General features: G+C 33.9%; 1 protein-coding gene across 1 annotated transcript in view; it reads left to right on the top strand.

The window, feature by feature from the left end:
• Nucleotides 1–10450, top strand: part of fj (four-jointed box kinase) — a 37486-nt gene extending 27036 nt beyond the window's left edge. Inside the window, exon 2 of the mRNA XM_089713400.1 lies at nt 7733–10450. Within this exon, the coding sequence (XP_089569526.1) occupies nt 7759–9363 (1605 nt within the window). The 5' untranslated portion in view covers nt 7733–7758 and the 3' untranslated portion in view covers nt 9364–10450. The remainder of the gene's footprint in view (nt 1–7732) is intronic.
• The last annotated feature ends 12490 nt before the right edge of the window (nt 10451–22940 follow it).

Raw genomic sequence — 22940 nt, 5'->3', positions numbered from 1 at the left:
AGTTTGATGTGTTGTGTAATTAGCTGGATTTATTTTTACACACTCACAGACTTATATTTTATGTTACAAGAGTGTTAATAGTGTAAATCATGATATTTTTTCACAATTAATAATAATCCTTTTTTCTAATGGTGTTGGCATTCAATTAAACCGCGCTGTCGTTTCGTTCACAAAAAGTGATGTTATGAGGAGCATATTCGGTCCTCATATCATAAAAAATCTGTGCGAAAACAATAATAAACACGTGTGAGGCCCTCACGGCAGATCGGGGCGGTCTGACGCGAAGTGGGGACAGCGTTGTCATTGTATCGCTCTTGCCACGCTGTTCAACAGACTTATTCGATAGTTCAGTTTTGTGTTAAGACCGCTGTGACAACCAACCCGTGAGACAACCAAACCCGGTCTCCCCTACTATCCCGTGAGACCGAGACCTTCACTGAGAGGGTATGACGTCTCACAGCTGATCGCAAACGGCATATTGTACTATCCCGTGAGACCGAAACCCTCACTGAGAGGGAATTACGTCTCACTACTGATCACGACAGTCATATTTTATCTCGAGAATCTGAAACTTTACTCAATATGAAGACCGTTTGACAAATGATAGGGTGCATCATAATATTATTCGATCTCTTGAAGATGAACATGAGTATAAGCAATGACTAGAGTAGGGACGCGAATATTACAATTATATGAGACAAGAACGATTAATAAGTTTGTTTAATGAAAGATTAAGAATTGAAACTATTCGGTCTCTGGAAACGGACGAATAGCGAGAGGCCCGTCTTACTGCAGACAGATTTCGTCATAGTCTTAATGACTTGAGGTAAACAATCTACGAATTCGGTGGTGTGGTCTGACAAATATAAAAGTGGGTTTGCTTATAACCTCACAATTGATTACAGATCATCTTCTGTAATGGCGTAGTATGTTCTTTTTGTAATGCTTTAAAGTTTAGTAAGGAGTCGGCTTTCATTTGAAGATACACCGGAACCTTTGAAATCACTACTTTTAGAGGAACATACTGTGCAATGTAAACTGTTATTAGACAATATTCGCTCTTATAGTAGCGCGTTTCAAATGATCCTTTGGTGCTCAATAATTATCAGAAGGTCCGTTCATGCTTACTTTTAAGATACAAGGTCAAGTTTACCATTTGATAGGATCCCTTGTGCCTGTAGGCCAACCTAAGTCTGTTTAAATACCTATATTTTGTATTCGACTACAACGAATAGTGGAATACAAGAAATCAGTATTTCTCAAATTTAAAACTGAACTCATTTCACAATTTTAGAACAGGTTAATTCGTATGTATGCAGTTTTAAATCGACATTAGAAGCTTTTCCTCAAGATGGTGATATCGGCACTCAGGAACTCCCTGGACGTGTTATAACGCCCAGGCCACAGTATTACAAATTTTTCCTAAAATAGAGCAACGAATGTATTTTCGCATAGCAACGGAGGGGAACTCGCGGGGGGTCAAGTGACGCGTCACGCGGGCCACTTACCACAAACATGCTTAGTTTGTGGTACCGAGCGCGAAAGAAAGTCATCGTGTTTTTAGTAAAGTTACTATGTTAACTAACGTAATTTAATACTTAAGTACATATTCTATAATGGTGTGCTCAAACTGTTAATCTACATTTAATTTAGATTATTATATTTTGATACTAAGTAATGTAGAATTTAAATCACATTCATTCATGTTTTCTTCAGATTTTAAGATTTTCTTATCAGAGTGTTCAATTTTAATGTAAGTAGTTAAATTTTATAAGAGACAATAATTAAGAACATACAAAAATAAAGTGTCACGTATTTTTTTTAAACGACGAATTACGAAAAACGACCTAATCGCGGACGAAGTCGCGGGCAACAGCTAGTACACCATAAATTTATTGACGACCATATTTGACGACGCGGTTGGCGCAGTGGTAAAGTAACTGCCTACTGAGCCGACGGTCCCGGGTTCGATCCCCGGTCAGGGCAAATATTTGTGTGATGAACTCAATTATTTGTTCTTGGGTCTGGGTGTTATCTATATATGTATTTATTAAATATTATATTTATCGTCGCCTAGTACCCACAACACAAGCCTTAATTGAGCTTACTGTGGGACTAGGTCGATTTGTGTAATAATGTCCTATAATATTTTTATATTTATTTATAAACAAAAGTGAAACAGATCCATCGATCACAATATTTAAATTAATCAGAAACGACTGAACACTTTTTGTTAGGATTTTTGAAAAGTTGCCACTACCATCTCGGGAGTGGTATTTTAATGAAGTAGCGTGGAGGGAAATGCCTCGGCTAGATAAGTGGGTTGCAGGGAAAAACGCGTTGGGCAAATATGGATGTAAAGGTTAGGTTAGGTAGTAGGAGATAACATCTATTAATGTTAATTAATATATAAAAATGAGCGTGTGTGCTGAGCACACGTGTCAGAAGTGAAACTTCTTTGGCAAGATTCAAAGATACTCCGTCGCCTTACTTCATGACGTGACGGTATTGCCATGACGTGACCTTGAAATTTTACTCTCAACGCGCCTGAAGAAATTTCACTTTAAAAACATGCTTATTTTATTACTGATGTTTCTTGCCGGTTCTTCTCCATAGATACTGCTTTCCGAATCGGTGGTAAATGTAAAAATATGTATTGACGTTTCAAAAGTGCTTCTCCAAGAAGTCTAATTGAATAAATAAATGTTTGAGTTTGAGTTTGAGTTTGAGTTTGAGTCTGATCCTTGATAAGTGTACAAAGTTTTATTTAAATCTGTCTGTTTAAAATGGGCCTAAAGGAGTAAAAAAGCAGGGATTACTAATAGTTTAATAAAAGGTTCTTAGATTTAGGGCCGATTTTTCAATGCTTGGATAAAACTTATCCGTCCAATAAAGTATTACACGATAATATTAAAATGTCACGTAAACTGTCAAATACGGGCAATTAGAATACGTTTTTAAAATGGTAGTTTTATACATGTTTTATACATTATTCGACGAATAAGTTTTATCCAAGCATTGAAAAATCGGCCCTTAGTTATAAATTGTTATATCTATACTTATCTATACTAATATTATAAAGTTGAAGAGTTTGTTTGTTTGGACGCGCTAATCTCAGGAACTACTGGCCCGATTTGAAAAATTCTTTTGGTATTAAAAAGCCATTTATCGAGGAAGGCTATCATCACGAGTCACGCGGCTGGGGTGAATGAAACCGCGGGGCGCATCTAGTGTATGATAGTCTGTAAGGTATATATTCTATGGGTGTGTACCATTTTGTCTTTGACCTGAAATAAATAAATAAATAATATATTATTTTTCAATAAACAATAGAAAAATACAACAATGTGGACATATCCTTACATTTACCGTTACCTACAATAGCTTTATAACGATTGATCTTTGCTTGATTTACTGTATTGTTACTCGCGATAACAATTCGGTTGAGCAACACTGAGCGCGGTCAGTTTTTGGATGGGCCACCAAAACAACCTTAAAAGTCTTGGGTTTGAAGTCAGTTTTTTTTAGAACAATTATTTATTTTCAATACGAACTTGAATAAACGTATGATTGCATCAATTAGCTACCTACCTATATTTAAATAAATAAGAAAAATTATACTACGCGTCCAGACATAAAGGCAGACAGACAGACACGAAATAAATAAATCAGTTGTTGTCTTCCACAACATACTATACAGTTTTTTAATTACATCTTCTAAATTAATCTATACTTATTACTTAATATTATAAAGCTGAAGATTTTGTTTGTTTCAACGCGCTAATCTCAATAACTATTGGTCCGATTTGAAAATTCTGTTGGTGTTAGATAGCCCATTTATCGAGGAAGGCAGGCAATATAATATCATCACGCTAAGACCAACAGAAGCGGAGCCACGCGGGTGAAACTGCGGAGCGCAGCTAGTCTATATATATAAAACTCAAAGGTGACTGATATAGTGATCTATCAACGCACAGCCCAAACCACTGGACGTATCGCGCTGAAATTTGGCATGCAGGTAGATGTTAGGATGTAGGCATCCGCTAAGAAAGGATTTCCCGAAATTCTTGCGGGAACGGGGAAAAACGGGGATGCACGTACAAAGTCGTGGGCGGAAGCTAGTTACATATAATATCACTTATTCCACTACAGAACCCCAAAAACTTATTAATACTTACTTATTTTGATAACTTTCTACTTGTTACACGGCATGACGCGACAAAATTGGGCATACCTCTTCATCCAAGTTGGTTAAGGACCCTTGACACCGATTTTGTATAAAGAACCTTTATCATTCTACCCACTAGTGCAGTGGTTATGATTATAATTTATAATTATAATCGTGGGGATCGATTCCCGATTAACGAATTAAATTAAAAAATAAATCACGTGTCAGAAGTGAAACTTCTTTGTCAAGATCCAGAGATACCAAAATCGTAGCCTTACTGCATGACGTGACGGTATTGCCATGACGCGACCTTGAAATTTTACTCTCAATGCGCCTGAAGTTTCAATTTAAAAAAGATTTAATACTATAAGTAAATCAAAACTGTTGAATTTCTAGATTTTAAGTAATTTAATTAATGTATATGATTAACGAAATTAAGGTTAAAAATTCAAGTTCACAAAACTTACAAAAAGAATCAAACGGAAACACTATTTGTTTATAAATATTCAACAGAACAAAAAACCGCATCGAAATCGCTTCAGTATTAAAATTCCAATAAACTAAACGTACAAGCTTCTAAATAATTATATAGAGCGGTTAAATTATACACGCGTTAAAACAAATATACAAATGTATCGGAAATTATATAGTGCTGGCAACACCCACCAATTATTAAGTTAGCTCTATAATAATTCAATTAACAATATTGTTTTCACGGGCATGACCGGTTGTTAGATGGAATCCTTGGAGCTGATAATACCGCTTTGGAATGTTTATTTGTTGTATAGTTATTTGTTATGAATGTGTATGTTTTATGGATCGTTAAATTAACATATTTTTGTTTTCGTAATTAGTAATATAGAAGTTATTACAATAGTTAATTTATGACTTAATTAAATATATTATTTTTTTTTTTTTAAACAGCCGATGTTCGAATCAATTCTAATTTAACGTGAACAAATTATATCAATCAAAATTCGTTTAGCCGTTTTACGTGACTGTAAACTTTCATATCTACTTATACTAATCTTTTTCGTCACTTTTAAAGCAAGTTTTTTCCTTACTTTTAAATCTTCAAGCGTATTAACAGCTCCTCAGCAGCTCTATATAATTCCGATAAACTCTTAACAAGACTTTTTATGTTCGACCGAGCGCAGCGTCAGGTTTTTTCTTGTTTTTTTTTTCAACATCGACTTGTAAGAATTTTGTTAAACACATTATATATATATGTCACGAATCGTTATTTTTTATCGACTTTTTTATATCTTTATTCAAAAGTTCACGTGTTTCTCGTATTGCTAACGTAAATAAATAATTGGCAGATGTTTTTGGTTAATAAAAAAAAATTAAGTATGAAAAAAAAAACAATAAATATATTCTGTTACTTGTTATTAATTATATTTCTCATTTTTTAAACCATTCCTTTACTCACACATATTTCAAACTCAAAATTCTCCGAATCAATACATCCATTCTCGAGACAAACGAACAGCATGATTTTTACAAACATCCATACTAATATTATAAATGCGAAAGTAACTCTGTCTGTCTGTCTGTTACTCAATCACGCCTAAACTACTAAACCAATTTGCATGAAATTTGGTATGGAGATATTTTGATACCCGAGAAAGGACATAGGCTACCTTTTATTGCGAAATATGTACCACGGGCGAAGCCGGGGCGGACCTCTAGTAATATATAAATATGGTATAGTAAAATATACAAAGAATACAAAATCATATTATATTTAAGGTCGTATAATTTGACTATACCACAGTAAAAAATCTGTGACAGTAGGTAGGTATACTTCACAAATTTCAATAAAATAAAATCACCACGGAACCCAAAATAACAGAAGCCAAACTAAAAACTAGTTGCATAACATACCCGAAACCCGGAAATTCGAGCAATAAAAACATTATCACAAATGTTTATCTTGTACCGGAGTAATTATAAGATTAACAAACATACATGCACGTCAATCATTGTGTGGATTAGTGACGGCTTTATTTTCTATTAGTTGTGGGTTCGAAGATGTACATTTTTTGTAAAACTAGCTTTCCGCCCGCGGCTTCGTCCGCGTTTTCAAAGGAAAACACGCATAGTTCCCGTACCCGTGGGATTTCCGGGATTAAACCTATCCTATGTGTTAATACAAGTTACCCTCTATATGTGTGCTAAATTTCATTATCAGTTCAGTAGAATTTGCGTGAAAGAGTAACAAACAAACACACATCCTCAAAAACTTTCGCATTTATAATAATTAGTAGAATTAAAATGTAATACTGACATTGTTTTAAAAGAGCAACTGGAGTTTCTTGCCCTGCTTTCCGAATCGGTGGTAAATGTTAACTGTTACGATTCAGAAGTGCTTCTAGAAGAAGTCTAATTGAATAAATAAATTGAGTCTGTTTTTATTACATAACTAGCGGTCCGCCCCGGCTTCGCCCGTGGTACATATTTACGTTTTCTCTACATAAAAACCATCCTCGTACTTCAAGGACTATAATAAAAAAAAGAATTATCTAAATCGGTTCAGCCGTTCTCGAGTTATGCGCTTACCAACACATTTTGCGATTAATTTTTATATATAAGATATGTAAATTATACATATATATGTACCTAGATTTGTTTTAATAACATCTATTTTATTTTTGCTTACTCGTTTATTGTATTTATTCAATTAGACTTCTTCTGGACACTTTTGAATCGTCATTACATATTTGTAACATTTACCACCGATTCGGAAAGCAGTATCTATGGAGAAGAACCAGCAAGAAACTCCATTGTTGCTAGACATGCGTAAAACCGCAGAACACAGCTAGTATATTTTAAAACTCTAGTCTATAAAATATAAATATATCGATTTACTTGGATTACAAAACAAGTATTATTAAAATTTAATAAACATTATATTTTATTGATGTGTCATTTGTATGTAACTTGATAGCTTTCTAGCTGCGAGTAAATCATATTATATTTATGGCTTTTGGTAAATTGTTTACGGTTAAAGCCGGTTTTTGTAAAATATCTATACTAATATTATAAAGCTGAACAGTTTGTTTGTTTGAACGCGCTAATCTCAAGAACAACTGGTCCGATTTGACATTCCTTCGGTGTTAGATAGCTCATTTATCGAGGAAGGCTATAGGCTATATTATAACATCACGCTAAGACCAACAGGAGTGGAGCCACGCGGGTGAAACCGCGCGGCGCAGCTAGTGTTTAATATAATCATAAATATCTAGTATAATAATAGGAATAGTTCTTTGCTTTTTTCATTAATATTTTTCTTAACTGTTCTATAAATTTAATACAACTAATATTAGACATAAGTTCTTGTAAAAAGCAGAGATATTTGATGTTGTTTGACGAACAAATTCCTAAATAACTTGTGTTGATACATATTTTCATAATACATAGTTAGTGGATGATCTTGAGATATATACAGGTTACTTTTATTAAAAATATTCTCGAATATTTGCACTGTGTATTATAATTATTAAGTTCTACGTACCAATAAAACTAAATGCATAACTAACAAATATTTCTTCTTTGTTACAGATAATGGCGTAACCAGACCAAGAAAAATGGCAGAAAATCAAACGAGAGATATATCAGAATATGAAACGTCAAAAGACGTAACAAAAACAAAAATAAACATCAGACCAATCAACATGACGTTCAGTAAAAAACCTAATTATATTATTTATAACAATTTCTACAAAGAAGACTTATCAAGGCGAATCCTAAGGAGAGAATATAGCCTGTACAATTACTGTTTTATAAGCGTATTTATCAGTTTTTTATTAGGATTTATTATAGGAGTCTTAATAATGGGCTCACAGGCAAATATCTCTCCAAATACAAGCCATAGAAAAATTAATTCCAGTATGCGAACATTTAATTCGTTAAAAGTCAAAGAATCAAAAGATCTAGAAGCAGCAGAGAGGGAAAAAGACTTCTCAGCTGTTTCGTTTACGGGTGATAATCACAAATACAAAGATGTTTACCCAAAAAGTCTTACAGAGGACATGAAGGAGATCTTAAAAGATAACAAAATTAATCATCACAGACATAAAATTGTCAATATAAATAGGACTGTGTACATACCTAGTGACGAAACTGTGCTATACGATAGTATATTTTGGGGACCAGAAATTGAGAATTCCATGCCACAAGGCTATGGTCAGAATACAGCAGAAATATGGGAACGATATGTAGACCAAAGTGAAGTTATAAAAATGGAATCTGGTTGTGGCAGAATGCAGAATCGTCTGGTCACTTTCAAAGATGGTATTCAAGCTTGTGTGCGGTACAGACAAAACACAGATCAAATACAGGGAGAGATATTTAGCTTCTACGTGGCTAGGTTGCTCAATTTAACCAATCTAGCGCCTTCTGTTGTTAAAGTCGTTGATTTGAAAGACAAGCTATGGGCGAATGTGGCTAATGACATAGCTACAGCGCAATGGAATACAAACAGGGCTGTAGTTTTAACACAGTACATTCCAAGCTTAGAATCTGCGACCATTCCTGATATTTTCAAGCCTTCAAATCGACATTTAAACAAGATGGATGTACTGGACATGGCGTTGAAAGAAAAAGAAACAGATACAAACAAACAAATTCTTATAAATAAACTCAAAGCGAAAGACGTTAAAATTAAAAAAGACGCGAATGACACATTCGATCATATAGACATGAAATTGACTAAGAAGACGATAGACCAATTTGTGGAATTGGCACAATGGTCGGATCTGATTATTTTTGACTATCTAACAGCCAATTTAGATAGGATAGTAAATAATCTGTTTAACTACCAATGGAATGTCAATATAATGGATGGTCCTGCGCATAATTTAGCAAGGAAGATGGACAGCGGCTTACTCCTGTTTCTCGATAATGAATCAGGGTTGTTACACGGGTATAGATTACTCAAGAAATACAATGTTTATCATAGTTTAATGTTGGACAATCTATGTGTGTTTAGAAAGAGGACGGTAGACGCTTTAAGGGCGCTGCACGAAACGTCGATTGGTGGTAAACTAAGTGACATGTTTCATGCCAAAAATAACGCAGTTATTCGTGATGTATTACCTCCTTTGCCAGAAAAGAATGCAAAGATACTGCACGATAGGATAGCAAAGGTGTTAAGTCAAATCGAAAAGTGTGAACAGTCGTTTGGTAGATAGTATAAAAATCGTAGTTAGGAATAGATTGTGAATATTGTATTATTTTTTAAACTTGTTGTCTGTGATAACAAACATTTAGTTGTGTTTATTTTTATATGTAGATTGTGTTTAATATTTGGAATATTTTTGTAATTAAATGTAAATTATTAGAGAGAAAATTTAAAAGGATCTCGTGTGGACTTCAACTTAAAAAATACTTAATAATGAATATTTTTAAGGATACCATTAATATCAAGTGAAAAATCTTTGTAAAATATAACTTTTCTCTCTCATAATGTTTTCTTAAATTGTAACCATCTAAAAATTATTGAGTAAAGAAAATAATTGTGTAGGTAATTGTAAAAATTCTCAAACCAATTTTTAATACTGTAATATATTAAAGGTTGAATTTTATCTGTAAACGCCATAATGTAAAAATGTATAAAGTTTATAAAAGTGATAATATTTTTGATACCAAATATAATTAATTATTTATGAAATATATATTATTGTGCCAGTATGTTTGGTGATATTAATAATTATTTGTAAATACATATTATAATTCGCGGGCGGAATTTTAGTGAGAAGAAACCATCTTATCTTAATATACATATATAAATCTCGTGTCACAATGTTTGTCCTCAATGGACTCCTAAACCACTTAACCGATTATAATAAAATTCGCACACCATGTGCAGTTCGATCCAACTTGAGAGATAGGATAGTTTAAACATGTAGGTACCACGGGCGAAGCCGGGGCGGACCACTAGTTAATAACTAAAAACTTATCATATAAACTTTGAAACTGTTGTTAATTGTATTTTTTGAAGTGAAACTTCTTTAGGCGCGTTGAGAGTAAAATTTCAAGGTCGCGTCATGGCAATACTGTTACGTCATGGAGTATGGCGACGATTTTGGTATCTTTAAATCTTGGCAAAGAAGTTTCACTTCTGACACGTGTTCTGACACGCTCTTTAAATTAATAATTTTGTAAAAATATTGATAAAAATATACATTTGTCACGCGTCCCCGCCCGCAGAGCTTTAATGTATTTGAATGTAAATAAATGTAAAATATATGTAATTATAATAAACAAATGAATTCGAAACTGTGTATTATTCAAGAAGCCTCCATACATTATAGATTGTTAAGGGGAAGTTATAACAACATTATTTTTTGAGAATCTGGGTTCTTTTTAGTATGCATAATTCTTAGTTAGAGCAGTGGTGGCTCAGTGGTGAGACCTCGGACTTCGAATCGATAAGTCCGGGGTTCGAGACCGGGCGAGCGCGCAGGAAATAAAAATGATTTTTCAATTTATCTGCGCATGTTGTAACATCACCACTGCTCGAACGGTGAAGGAAAACATCGTGAGGAAACCGACATGTCGAAGAATCAAAAGTTCGACGATATGTGTCATCCGCCAACCCGCACTTGGCCAGCGTGGTGGATTATGGCCTGTACCCTCATAGGAGGCCCGTGTCCCTGCAATGGGCTGATGATGATGATGAATTCTTAGTTGAAATAAAAACATGTAATAAAAGAGTATATTACAGTAGCACCTCTATAAGTCGAATATCAAGGGAGACGCCAAAAAATTCGAGTTATAGAGTTTTCAACTTATGGAGGATTTCGACTTAGGCGGATTTTGATTCGACATAAAGAGTTTGAGGTTTATTCTTATAAATTTTGAGTTAGAGAGGTAAAGTACATTAAAATTCAACTTGCAGAGGTGACAAACATGTTTTTATTTCTTATAAATCAACATAGTTTCAAATCATTTTAAAATAAAAAATATGGCATTAAAAAAGTCAGTATTTTTTTTGCTTTAGATAATTTGGTTGTTCTCTAGCATTGTCTAATCTATAAAGAACAGAAAATTCTTCTTCAGAGATACTGGTTTGCTCTATAAAATTTCGTAAGGTAGGTATTCAATGCGGTTCTTGCCTCCTTGATGGAAACGCATGGAGCGCATGTACTATTCACGTCTTCTATGTCATCTTAATCATTAGTATCGGTTTTCTGAGCTACTGAATCGATAATTTCGTCATCAGATACCTACTTAATGCAAACACGTGTTTACGTGAGTCATAAATTTATTATCGCATACTCCTAAAATGTTTTGTAAGAAACAATTATAGTGTACTGCACTGTCGGCAAGTTGTTAAAGTCCAAATGATCAAGTTATAAAGATTGTAAAATAAAATGTTGCCATGTTCGAGATACAGAGGTCAAATTTAATTTTTCGAGTTATAGAGTGAAAATATGTACCAAAATGGCTTGGAGGGACTCGGTGATTAATTCGACTAACAGAGGGCCAAGATTTCAAGTTACGGAGGTTTTCGGGTTTGAAGGGAAGGGAACAAGACATTTTTTCGAGATTTGGAGGTTTTTGACTTATCGAGGTTCGACTTAACGAGGTGCTACTGTATTTTTTTTAATGTTGGGTTGTTTTTAAATAAGCGTAATTCTTGGTCTGAATCTATACTAATACTAATATTATAAAGCTGAACAGTTTGTTTGTTTGAACGCGCTTATCTTAGGAACTACCTACTGGTCCGATTTGAAAAAATATTTTCACGCTAAGACCAACAGCAGTGGAGCACTGCGGGTAAAACCGCAGGGCACAGCCAGTATATAATAAGAGAAGATAGGTTTTAATTATTATAATATACTTATATTCAGTTAATCAAGGTAAATAAATAAGATGATCACAAACCTTGCATGAAAATTACACGCATCTTTTGGTGAAATAAACTCACATATTAGGTGCCTAAAAAAATGCGCATGACATCAACATACACACAACATCATAACTAGAAAAATCTTTATAAACTAAAAAGTCGTGTTTTTATTTTTATTAATATGTAGATAACATATGTTACAAAATATCACAAACTAGCTGTGCCCTTTTCTTTATCGTTGGGAAATGCATTTACGCATCCCCCTCTACAGTTTTACTGCTCGAGGGGGTATGTGGGACTCGCATGAAGCCATACCCACTAAAACCCAACGGTGGCCACCGTTCATCTTCGGCGACAGGGGTTAACAGCCAGGCCTTGTACCCCCACCGCCTACGTGGTGAGTGTCGCAACTGGGCGACTCGCCCAAGCCCTTAATTTGTCAATAGGCGACGGTATCGCATAATGAAAACTAGCTGTGCCCTGCGGTTTACCCGCATTGCTCCACTTCTGTTGGTCTTAGCGTGATGATATTATATAGATAGCCTATAAGCCTTCCTCGGTAAATGACCGAAAGAATTTTTCAAATTGGACCTGTAGCTCCTGAGATTGGCGCGATCAAACAAACAAACAAATTCTTCAGCTTTATAATATTAGTATAGATAATTCCAAATTATTATATTCTTATAAACATATATTTTATTCTCCAAGTAAAATAAATCATAACTTAACTGTGCCTTAAGTGCACTTTTAAGTACTTATTAATTCAAGCCCCGCCTCCACTTGCTGTTCCATTGATACACAAACTACAATAGAGTTATGTTTTACTTAAACTTGTTTAGAAAAATGCAAGTTATGTTTGAATACACTAGTTTCAGCCCGCGGCTTCGCCCGCGTTTTCAAAGAAAAACCCGCATAGTTCCCATTCCTGTGGGATTTCCGGGATAAAAAGCCTTTGTTTGGTGTCTAGCCTTAGTCTGGGTCTTCAGCTACATACTAAATTTCATTATAATCGGTTCAGTAGTTTTTACGTGAAAGAATAACAAACATCAATTGATACTTACAAATTTTCGCCTTCATATTAATAGTAGGATACCTTCATTGATGTATATTTTTTTAGACTTCAACGAAATTCTTTAGACAGTCAGACAGACGACACAAGGCCTTTGTGAAATACATATTATTTACTAGTTTACCGCCCGCGGCTTCGCCCGCTTTGTCTAAAACATAATAAATTATATAATAAAACCTTCCTCTTGAATCACTCTATCTATTAAAAAAACCGCATCCAAATCCGTTGCGAAGTTTTAAAGATTTAAGCATACAAAGGGACATAGGGACAGAGAAAGCGACTTTGTTTTATACTATGTAGTGATTCGTTTTATATAAATTTTTGTTATTGCCTGAAATTATAGACCCCTAAAATCAAACATCAAACCAATCAAGTAATGTCATATGCGTTATTTTTTTTTTCATGTTTTCATACATCACATGCAAACTTGACATTATACTAATCAAGGGTAAATATTGTCAAATAAAAATAGATTTAATTGCAATGGCAGAAAGTTGTATTTTTATTGTGAGGCACAACCCTTCAAGTAACATAAGGCTTTAAGGAAAAATCATCTTTATCGCTTTTGTATAAGATTTATTTTCGCTTGTCAAATGTGTTCATTGTATAGGGCTGCATTCAAGAAAATTATCAAGCGAAATTGAGATGTATTTCTTGATTTTAAGGTCGATTTTTGCTTGCATATATATCCTTTGTATAGCACAATTGCCCCTGTCTGTCGCGACCCTAATTAATTAAAAATCATCTATTTTTACTATCTTGGGAAAAATTCGCGTAATCAGATATGAATGAGGAATTTAAATAAAAAAAATGAAAACGTTAATCAAATTCAGTTCCCAGGCCATATTTGTTTTGATCAGATTCGATTCCCGTGTGATGGAATTATTAATTTGATATGTCTTTCTTGTGTATAAAACAAAACGGTTGAACTTATTTTGATGAATTTCGTTGAGTGATAAAAGGCTGCGATTTATGTAGAAATACAAAATTAGAGATAGTGTAATAATTAGATAATTGAAAGAAGACTGTACTAGTTTAGTAACTATATTTTTCAATGTTTATATGGAGTTTCTTGCCGGTTCTTCTCCGTAGATACTGCTTTCCGAATCGGTGGTAAATGTTAAAAATATGTAATGACGTTTCAAAAGTGCTTCTTGAAGAAGTCTAATTGAATAAATAAATGTTTGAGTTTGAGTTTATAAGTGCCTACATTTAAGCCAAGATATAAATTATGTAAGTTGTAAAGAACCTATTAAAGCTCAAAAAAATGAATCTTATTTTGTAATTGTATTAATAAATAAATAAATAAATAAATATTATAGGACATTATTACACAAATCGACCTAGTCCCACAGTAAGCTCAATTAAGGCTTGTGTTGTGAGTACTAGGCGACGATAAATATAATATTTAATAAATACATATATAGATAATAACACCCAGACCCAAGAACAAATAATTGAGTTCATCACACAAATATTTGCCCTGACCGGGGATCGAACCCGGGACCGTCGGCTCAGTAGGCAGTTACTTTACCACTGCGCCAACCGCGTCGTCAATGGATTCGGCATTCATAAAAATTATGTTTAAAAAATTTACATTGTTTCAGCGTTACGCGCGTTGAATTCTAATCCTCATAATAAAACTTTATCAGCTATTTTCAATGTTTTTTTTTGCGCATAGGCATATTAAGTAAGTAATAATATTAAGCTATAGGCAACGAAAATATTGGAGTTGTAGACTGTATTCATAATAATTAAAACCATCAATTGAGCTGCAAAACTATAGGAATAAGAAATCTCTTTTAGTTTGATACAGTCTACTACCTCTCAGCCCGCGGCTTCGCCTGCATTGTATAAAACTCAAACTCAAACATTTATTTATTCAATAAAACTTATTCTAGAAGCACTTTTGAATCGTTATTTTTAACATTTACCACCGATTCGGAAAGTAGTATCTATGGAGACGAACAGATTCTCCATAGTTGCTCTTTTAAAATCATATCAATATGTACTCAATATTACATTAATAATTCATATTTTTCACAACTACTACATACTAAAACAATCTTCTTGAACCACTCTTTCTATGTAAAACAAACAACAAAATCCATCACGCAGTTTTGAAGATATAAGCATACACAGGGTCGTACAGACAGCGACTAAGCGTTGTATACTATGTAGTGAAGATATACCTTCAAAAACTACTGTTATATTTATATGAAACTAGCGGTCCGCCCCGGCTTCGCCCGTGGTACATATTTACGTTTTCTCTACATAAAAACCATCCTCGTACTTCAAGGAATATAATAAAAAAAGAATTATCGAAATCGGTTCAGCCGTTCTCGAGTTATGCGCTTACCAACACATTTTGCGATTCATTTTTATATAAGATACCACATTAAAGTGATTGGTTCTATATCTAATTCCAAACCAACCAAAACGACCATACAAAAAAACACCTACTTAAAAAAAACCGTTAACCACCTGTGAAATTCCCTTTTCCGTTCAATTCTCTACGACCTTGCTATAACTAGTCCAATTAAAGACGACCCCCCTCCGTTCTTTTATACTTACGAAACGGGGGTCTAAAAAGCTTGAACGATTATATTTTATACAAAACTGAAACCTATATCATAGTTTTAAAGGTGCTTTTTCCGCTGTAGCAATGTAGAATGACAGATATTTTTCTTGTATAAGAAATTAAGAATGGAATAAATAGATAGAGCCTTCTTTATACTGTTAACTATGAGCCTACTTTAATGCGAAACTAAAGTTAACTAGGTTATTACAGCTGTATCACTACATAGTATAAAACAAAGTCGCTTTCTCTGTCCCTATGTCACTTTGTATGCTTAAATCTTTAAAACTACGCAACGGATTTTGATGCGATTTTTTTAATAGATAGATTGATCGTAGAGGAAGGTTTTAATATATAATTTATTAGGTTTTAGACAAAGCGGGCGAAGCCGCGGGCGGTAAGCTAGTTTATGAATAAAATGAGTTCCATCCCTGATTTTGTTACAGAGGGAATGAAATTATTCATTGAATTATTAGATATCAATATCTATTAAACCTATATAAAAACCATTTACAATTTAAAAAGCTTTAAAAATTGTGTTTCCATCTAAAACTACGTTATTTCAAAGCAGTATATGGTACTTATTTCTTTTTATTTTATTTTTATTTCGAGCTAACGAATATAGCTAATTTTACTTAAAAAAGTATTATTGTTTTATTAGTAAGTAATCCTTTTTACTTGGATATATGAAAAAAGATGTATTAAAACTAAAAAATGTATATAAATTCAACTAGCGGTGCGCCCCGGCTTCGCCCGTGGTACATATTTACGTTTTCTCTACATAAAAACCATCCTTGTACTTCAAGGAATATAATAAAAAAAGAATTATCGAAATCGGTTCAGCCGTTCTCGAGTTATGCGCTTACCAACACATTTTGCGATTCATTTTTATATATAAAAAGAAGATTACACTTCTAGAAGCACTTTTGAATCGTCATAACACAGTATTACCATTTACCACCTTGAATATAATTCCACGAAAACCTACACTATATCTTTTATATCATAAAATAAAGCTTTTTTAAAATAAACATTTAACATTAAAGACAAATAAACAAAAACAACTCACCTTTTAATTTTTTACCAGCGATATTTATCAATAAAAAATATATCACACGAAATATTCAAACAAAAATAAGATGGAGTCGTCAAAAGTCACGCTATGCTGTCAAATTGGTGATGCGAATATAATCATACTATGTGATACGCGCGGCATTGATTGTTTTTATTCTTGTAAAGTGATTTTGACTTTTATGTTGTTTAAAGTAGTATCATCATCACTACATAGTATAAAACAAAGTCGCTTTCCCTGTCCCTATGTCCCTATGTCCCTTTGTACGCTTAAATCTTTGAAACTACGCAACGGATTTTGATGCGGTTTTTTTTAATAGATAGAGTGATTCAAGAGGAAGGTTTATATGTATAATTACATCCATTAAATAGTGGAGAAGTACTGTTATTTTTGAGGTTTCTAATGTGATGTCGTAAAAAATTACATTTTTTCCGCTTACATTGCAAACGCAGGCTGAACCCTACGAGTTTTATCAAAATAATGTACTAAGTATTATACACATTGAAAAGGTCTACAGAAAAGTCCGCGATGGTATATGTCTATCTCTTATGGATAACCCACAATAACATTTTTTTGTCATTTACTTTTTACGACAAATAATAGCTAATTTTCGAAGCGATTTTCACCAATACAGCATTAATCCTTAACCAATTAAATACCTTCAATACATTGTTCGTTTAATATAGATCTATATGGCCCTTTACACCGTATGATTTAAGTGAATATTTTCGAAGATATTACAGATTTAAAAATTGCGGGACGTAGCGTTTGCGGCGGTACCGGCCGGCCGGGCCGCTATGTTTTTATATACAACGTTCACAGTTTTTCTGTAGTGTATTTAGTATCAGCATTGCACCCGTGCGAAGCCGGGGCGGGTCGCTAGTGTGACATATAGAATGGAGAACGAAGCTTTATATTTAGAACTACTAGATTTCCGCCCGCGGCTTCGCTTGCGTTTTCAAAGGAAAACCCAAATCTTGATGAGGTTTGAAAATTAGATAGATTGTGGACGAAAATATAATATAAACTACTTATTTTTCGCATTACCTGTAAGCTAGTAAATACAAAGTACCGAAGCTAGTAAATACAAATTATGTCACCATAACTGGATTATAAAGTTATAAAAAAACTAAAACAAATACCTAATAATTTTTAAATACTATCTTTTTTTCATCAGATAAAACAAATCTATACTAATATTATAAAGCTGAAGAGTTTGTTTGTTTGTTTGTTTGAACGCACTAATCTCGGGAACTACTGGTCCGATTTGAAAAATTCTTTCGGTGTTAGATAGCCCATTTATCGAGGAAGGTTATAGGCTATATTTCATCACGCTACGGGCAACAGGAGTGGAGCCACGGGGGTGAAACCGCGCGGAGCAGCTAGTACCTAATAATTTTTAAATACTATCTTTTTTTCATCTGACGAAAATACATGACACCAACAAGATGGTTAAAATACCTTCACACGACATCCATAACTCAAAAACAAGCTCAAATCTATACTAATATTATAAAGCTGAAGAGTTTGTTTGTTTGAACGCGCTAATCTCAGGGACTACTGATCCGATTTGAAAAATTCTTTCAGTGTTAGATAGCCCATTTATCGAGGTAGACTATAGGCTATATATCATCACGCTAAGACCAACAGGAGCGGAGCAATGCAGGTAAAACCGCGGGCTAGTCTTAATATATATAAATCTCGTGTCACAATGTTTGTCTTCAATGGACTCCTAAACCACTTAACCGATTATAATAAAATTCGCACACCATGTGCAGTTCGATCCAACTTGAGAGATAGGATAGTTTAAACATGTAGGTACCACGGGCGAAGCCGGGGCGGACCGCTAGTATATTATAAGAATATTTTACTGATGCCTATAATAAATTTTATTTTATCTATAAGCTCTTCCTTTGCCTGCGACCAATAATTTGTCTAATACGTTACATTTGCATTTTTATCGCGTATCTGGTATTATTTATTTAAATGATGTAAAGGCTCTTCACACGTGTAGCGGACCGCGACGTTTTTCTACTAAACTAATTTATTTATTACTAGCTGCGCCCCGTGGTTTCACCCGCGTGGCTCTGCTTCTTTTGGTCTTAGCATGATGATATATAGCCTATAGCCTTCCTCGATAAATGGGCTATCCAACACTGAAAGAATTATTCAAATCTGACCAGTAGTTCCTGAGATTAGCGCGTTCAAACAAACAAACTCTTCAGCTATTTACAATATTAAATAAATAATAATACGTAATAAGTATAAGTATAGAATATATATCATCATTATTTCCAAATAAAACTTACCCTTATCGGATCCTGGGACCTCTAGCAAGTGCTAACCACTACACCACCATGCCATAGTTAAAGTAATTAACACAGTAGTGTTACTGAGTTTCGATGAGAACAAAAATCACGATTGGCTGTGAAACAAACACACGACCATTTTTTATTCATAACAAGACAAATAGTTGTTATAACATGCCATTGCTATAATCGTTGATATTGAAATTGGTGAGAACGAAATATAAAACTGATTAGTAGGTACTATTTATTGAACTAAACTAAATTTCCGCTTGCGGCTTCGCCCGCATTTCCAAAGAAAACCCCGCATAGTTCCCGTCCCTGTGGCACTTCCGGGATAAAAAGTTGTCTTATTCTGGGTCATCAGCTACCTACATACCAAATTTCATTGTAATCGGTTGAGTAGTATTTGCGTAACAGAGTAACAAACATGAATAATTCATCCTCACAAACTTTCGCATTTATAATATTAGTAGGATAAAGATGTGAAAAATTTTGCGTGTAAATGTAGTATTAGAACATTATATCCATTGATTTTTTAGTTTGAGTGTATTAATATAATTAATTTGAAAGTACAAATTAATCTTCTTATATATAAAATTCTCGTGTCACAATGTTAGTCTGCATACTCCTCCGAAACGGGTGGACCGATTCTCATGAAATTTTCTGAGCTTATCGGGTAAGTCTGAGAATCGGCCAACATCTATTTTTCATATGTACCACGGGCGAAGCCGGGGCGGACCGCTAGTATAACAATAAATAAAACAAGCGTGCATTAAAAAAAGCTTTGAAAAAACGCTACGTTAGTAAATAGTGTTGTGTGAAGCCACCTTACCTTGTCGATAATGTAAAAGCAATTTGGTTTAATTTGTAAAACCATTAATTATAACGATTACAATATATCTGTTTGTACATCACATGATTTTAATTTACGTCACTTTAATTGAATAATTGATAAACTCCATGTGAAGTGAAGTCCCGTGTCCCCGTAGTGGGGTAGGGGGCAGATGCATTATTCATACATCTGTTTCACTGATCGATTTTTCTTTAGGGACAAGTAGGTGATCAGCCTTCTGTGTCCTGCCAGACCGAGACATTTTTTTTTTCGTCTCCACCGGGAATCGAACCCAGGACCCCTCGGTTCTACGCTCACGCGTCAACCACTGTACCGAGGAGGCGGTCGGCGTGACGGCGGATAAACTCCATGGCTCAGTGGTAATTAGTATATCGTGGGATTCTAGGTTCGATTCCTAGATCAAGTAGCATCTTTATCCTTCATTATATTATAGACTAGCTTTCCGCCGGCGGCTTCGCCCGCTTTGTCTAAAAACTAATAAATTATATACTAAAACCTTCCTCTTGAATCACTCTATCTATGAAGAAAACCGCATCAAAATCCGTTGCGTAGTTTTAAAGATTTAAGCATACAAAAGAACATAGGGAGAGAAAAAGCGACTTTGTTTTATACTATGTGTGTTTGTCTTTCACGTCGCAAAAGATCGATTTTTGATATGATTTTTGTTTCTAGAGAGTGGCATAGGCTAGTTTTTACGAAACATCTGATTAACGGAAAAATGTCACGCATAACGAAAAAATGTTACACTCAATTTTTTCCAACCCCGATAAAGAAGTTTCACTTCAATAAATCTCAATACTCCACAGTCCCATTATATAATTGATATTAGCCAAGATAACATAACTTACATGCATGACTAATAAACTTCTCTATGGTCACGGATCTATCAAAAAATGCTATTTGCATACGACCAGTTGCGCTCATAAATATTATTTTTCTTAAATAGATTTAGACATATTTTTACGCAGTGTGGCGTTAATTTGACAAAGTTATGGCTGTGGACCCACCGAGTTGGTATTTTTTTATTATGAAGCAAATATATTTTGGCTTTCAAATAGGGATGGTGATATGCAATACGAAATAATCGTTAAATAAATTGAAAAGAACGCATTTATTTATTTTATTTTCTTAATTTGTACGTAGTAAGTATTTCAATATTGAATAAAAGTGTTAAAAAGTGTCCCGTGTCCTCTAGTGGGGTAAGGGGCAGATGCTTTACCTACATCTGTTTCACAGATCGATTTTCTTTAGGTACAAGTAGGTGATCAGCATTCTGTGTCCTGCCAGACCGAGACATTTTTTTTTCTTCGTCTCCATCGGGAATCGTACCCTGTACCAAGGAGGCGCTAGGCGGTCAAAAATATTGAATGGTAATGCTTTATTGAATTTTGATGTGGGATTATATTATGTAGTATCTAAATACATTTTTTGGGACACATGCTATTCATTATAAAGGTAAGTATATAAAAGTTGATATAAGGTTATGAATACATCGTTGTTATGTTACACAAATACGAATACACAATTATTTATTTAATTTGAAATAAATCACCATATTTCATTCGTCATTCTTTTTTCTATCATTATTTTTTCTCTATATTTTGTGAAGTCTTTTAAAAATAGATACCTCTCGCATAAACATCTTCTAACCAAACTTGCCTTGAGACCCGATCACATTAACTTGATTTGTGTATTGAATTTAAGTAATTTAAATAATTTCGCAGTTAAATTCGACACTTCTATGTATGGCGTGATCTTTTATATATTTAGCAAAATTGGTAATACATAAATTTAGGTGTTTGGGAGAGAGTTTAGTATTATGTAATAGATGATATATTTCAATAAACTTCAGTTTCAAATTTCTACAAGTAAATGTTAAAATTCTACATTTTGTTGGAATATCCTACTAATATTACCTATAAATGCGAAAGTTTGTGAGGATGTGTGTGTGTTTGTTACTCTTTCACGCAAATACATAATGAACCGATTACAATGAAATTTAGCACACATATAGAGGGTAACTTGGATTAACACATAGGATAGGTTTTATCCCGGAAATCCCGAGGGAGCGGGAACACTGCGGGTTTTCCTTTGAAAACGCGGGCGAAGCCGCGGGCGGAAATCTAGTTTGTCATAATTTTAATCTATACTAATATTATAAAGCTGGAGATATAGTTTGGTTGAAAGCACTAATCGTAGGAACCATGAGTCCGATATGAATAATTATTTCAACGTTACATAGTCCATTTATCGAGGAAGGCTATAGGCTATGTATCATCACGCTAAGACTAATAGGAATGGAGCAATGCAGGTGAAACCGCGTGGCCAAAAATACACGAAAGGAATGGTTTTTGCAGTTATTCGCATAATGATAATATTTAAAAATACATAAAAAAGCTAGAGATGTTTTTCTATAATAATATTATAAAGAGGAAAAGTTTGTAATTATGTATGTACGTTTTCACGCATAAACCTCTCAACCGATTTTGATGAAATTTGGCACAGACAACCTTTAGACCCTGAGAAAGAACATAGGCTACCTTTTATTGCGAAATATGTACCACGGGCAAAGCCGGGGCGGACCGCTAGTATTCAATAAATTGACATTGTTTTTATCAACGTTAAAATAAGAAACGTTGTGTAACAGAATAACACAGCTACTAAATTTTATCCGTGGATTTGTCCACGAGTTAAATGACTCCTTGTGATTTACAAACATTTGACATTTGAAATATATTTTGCACAGAAGTATTTGGGGTAAATAAAAAAATGCATGTAACATATTTCTTATAGCACTTAACTAAGTTATCAGGTACCGCGTCTTGTAAGGACCCCCCGGTATATGTAAATAACAAAGATTATTATTCCAGATGCGTTAAATTTTGTTCTGGGAAGAAATAGTGCCTTGTCTGCCTGTTATATGAGTGTCGATTAAATATTAATTTTAATATTGTCTTGTATAATTATGCTGTTGTGTCTTTCGTTAGTTGTTCTACGATCATTCTTTTTATTTTAGTAGTTATTCATTTTTAG

The sequence above is a fragment of the Colias philodice genome, chromosome 30 (genome assembly GCF_061535455.1).
Source record: "Colias philodice isolate Cphi_HAF_F1 chromosome 30, ilColPhil1 Martin Lab GWU primary, whole genome shotgun sequence".
Lineage (NCBI taxonomy): Eukaryota > Metazoa > Arthropoda > Insecta > Lepidoptera > Pieridae > Colias > Colias philodice.
Note: the sequence above shows the minus strand (reverse complement) of the source record. Positions and strands in the feature narration are given on the sequence as shown.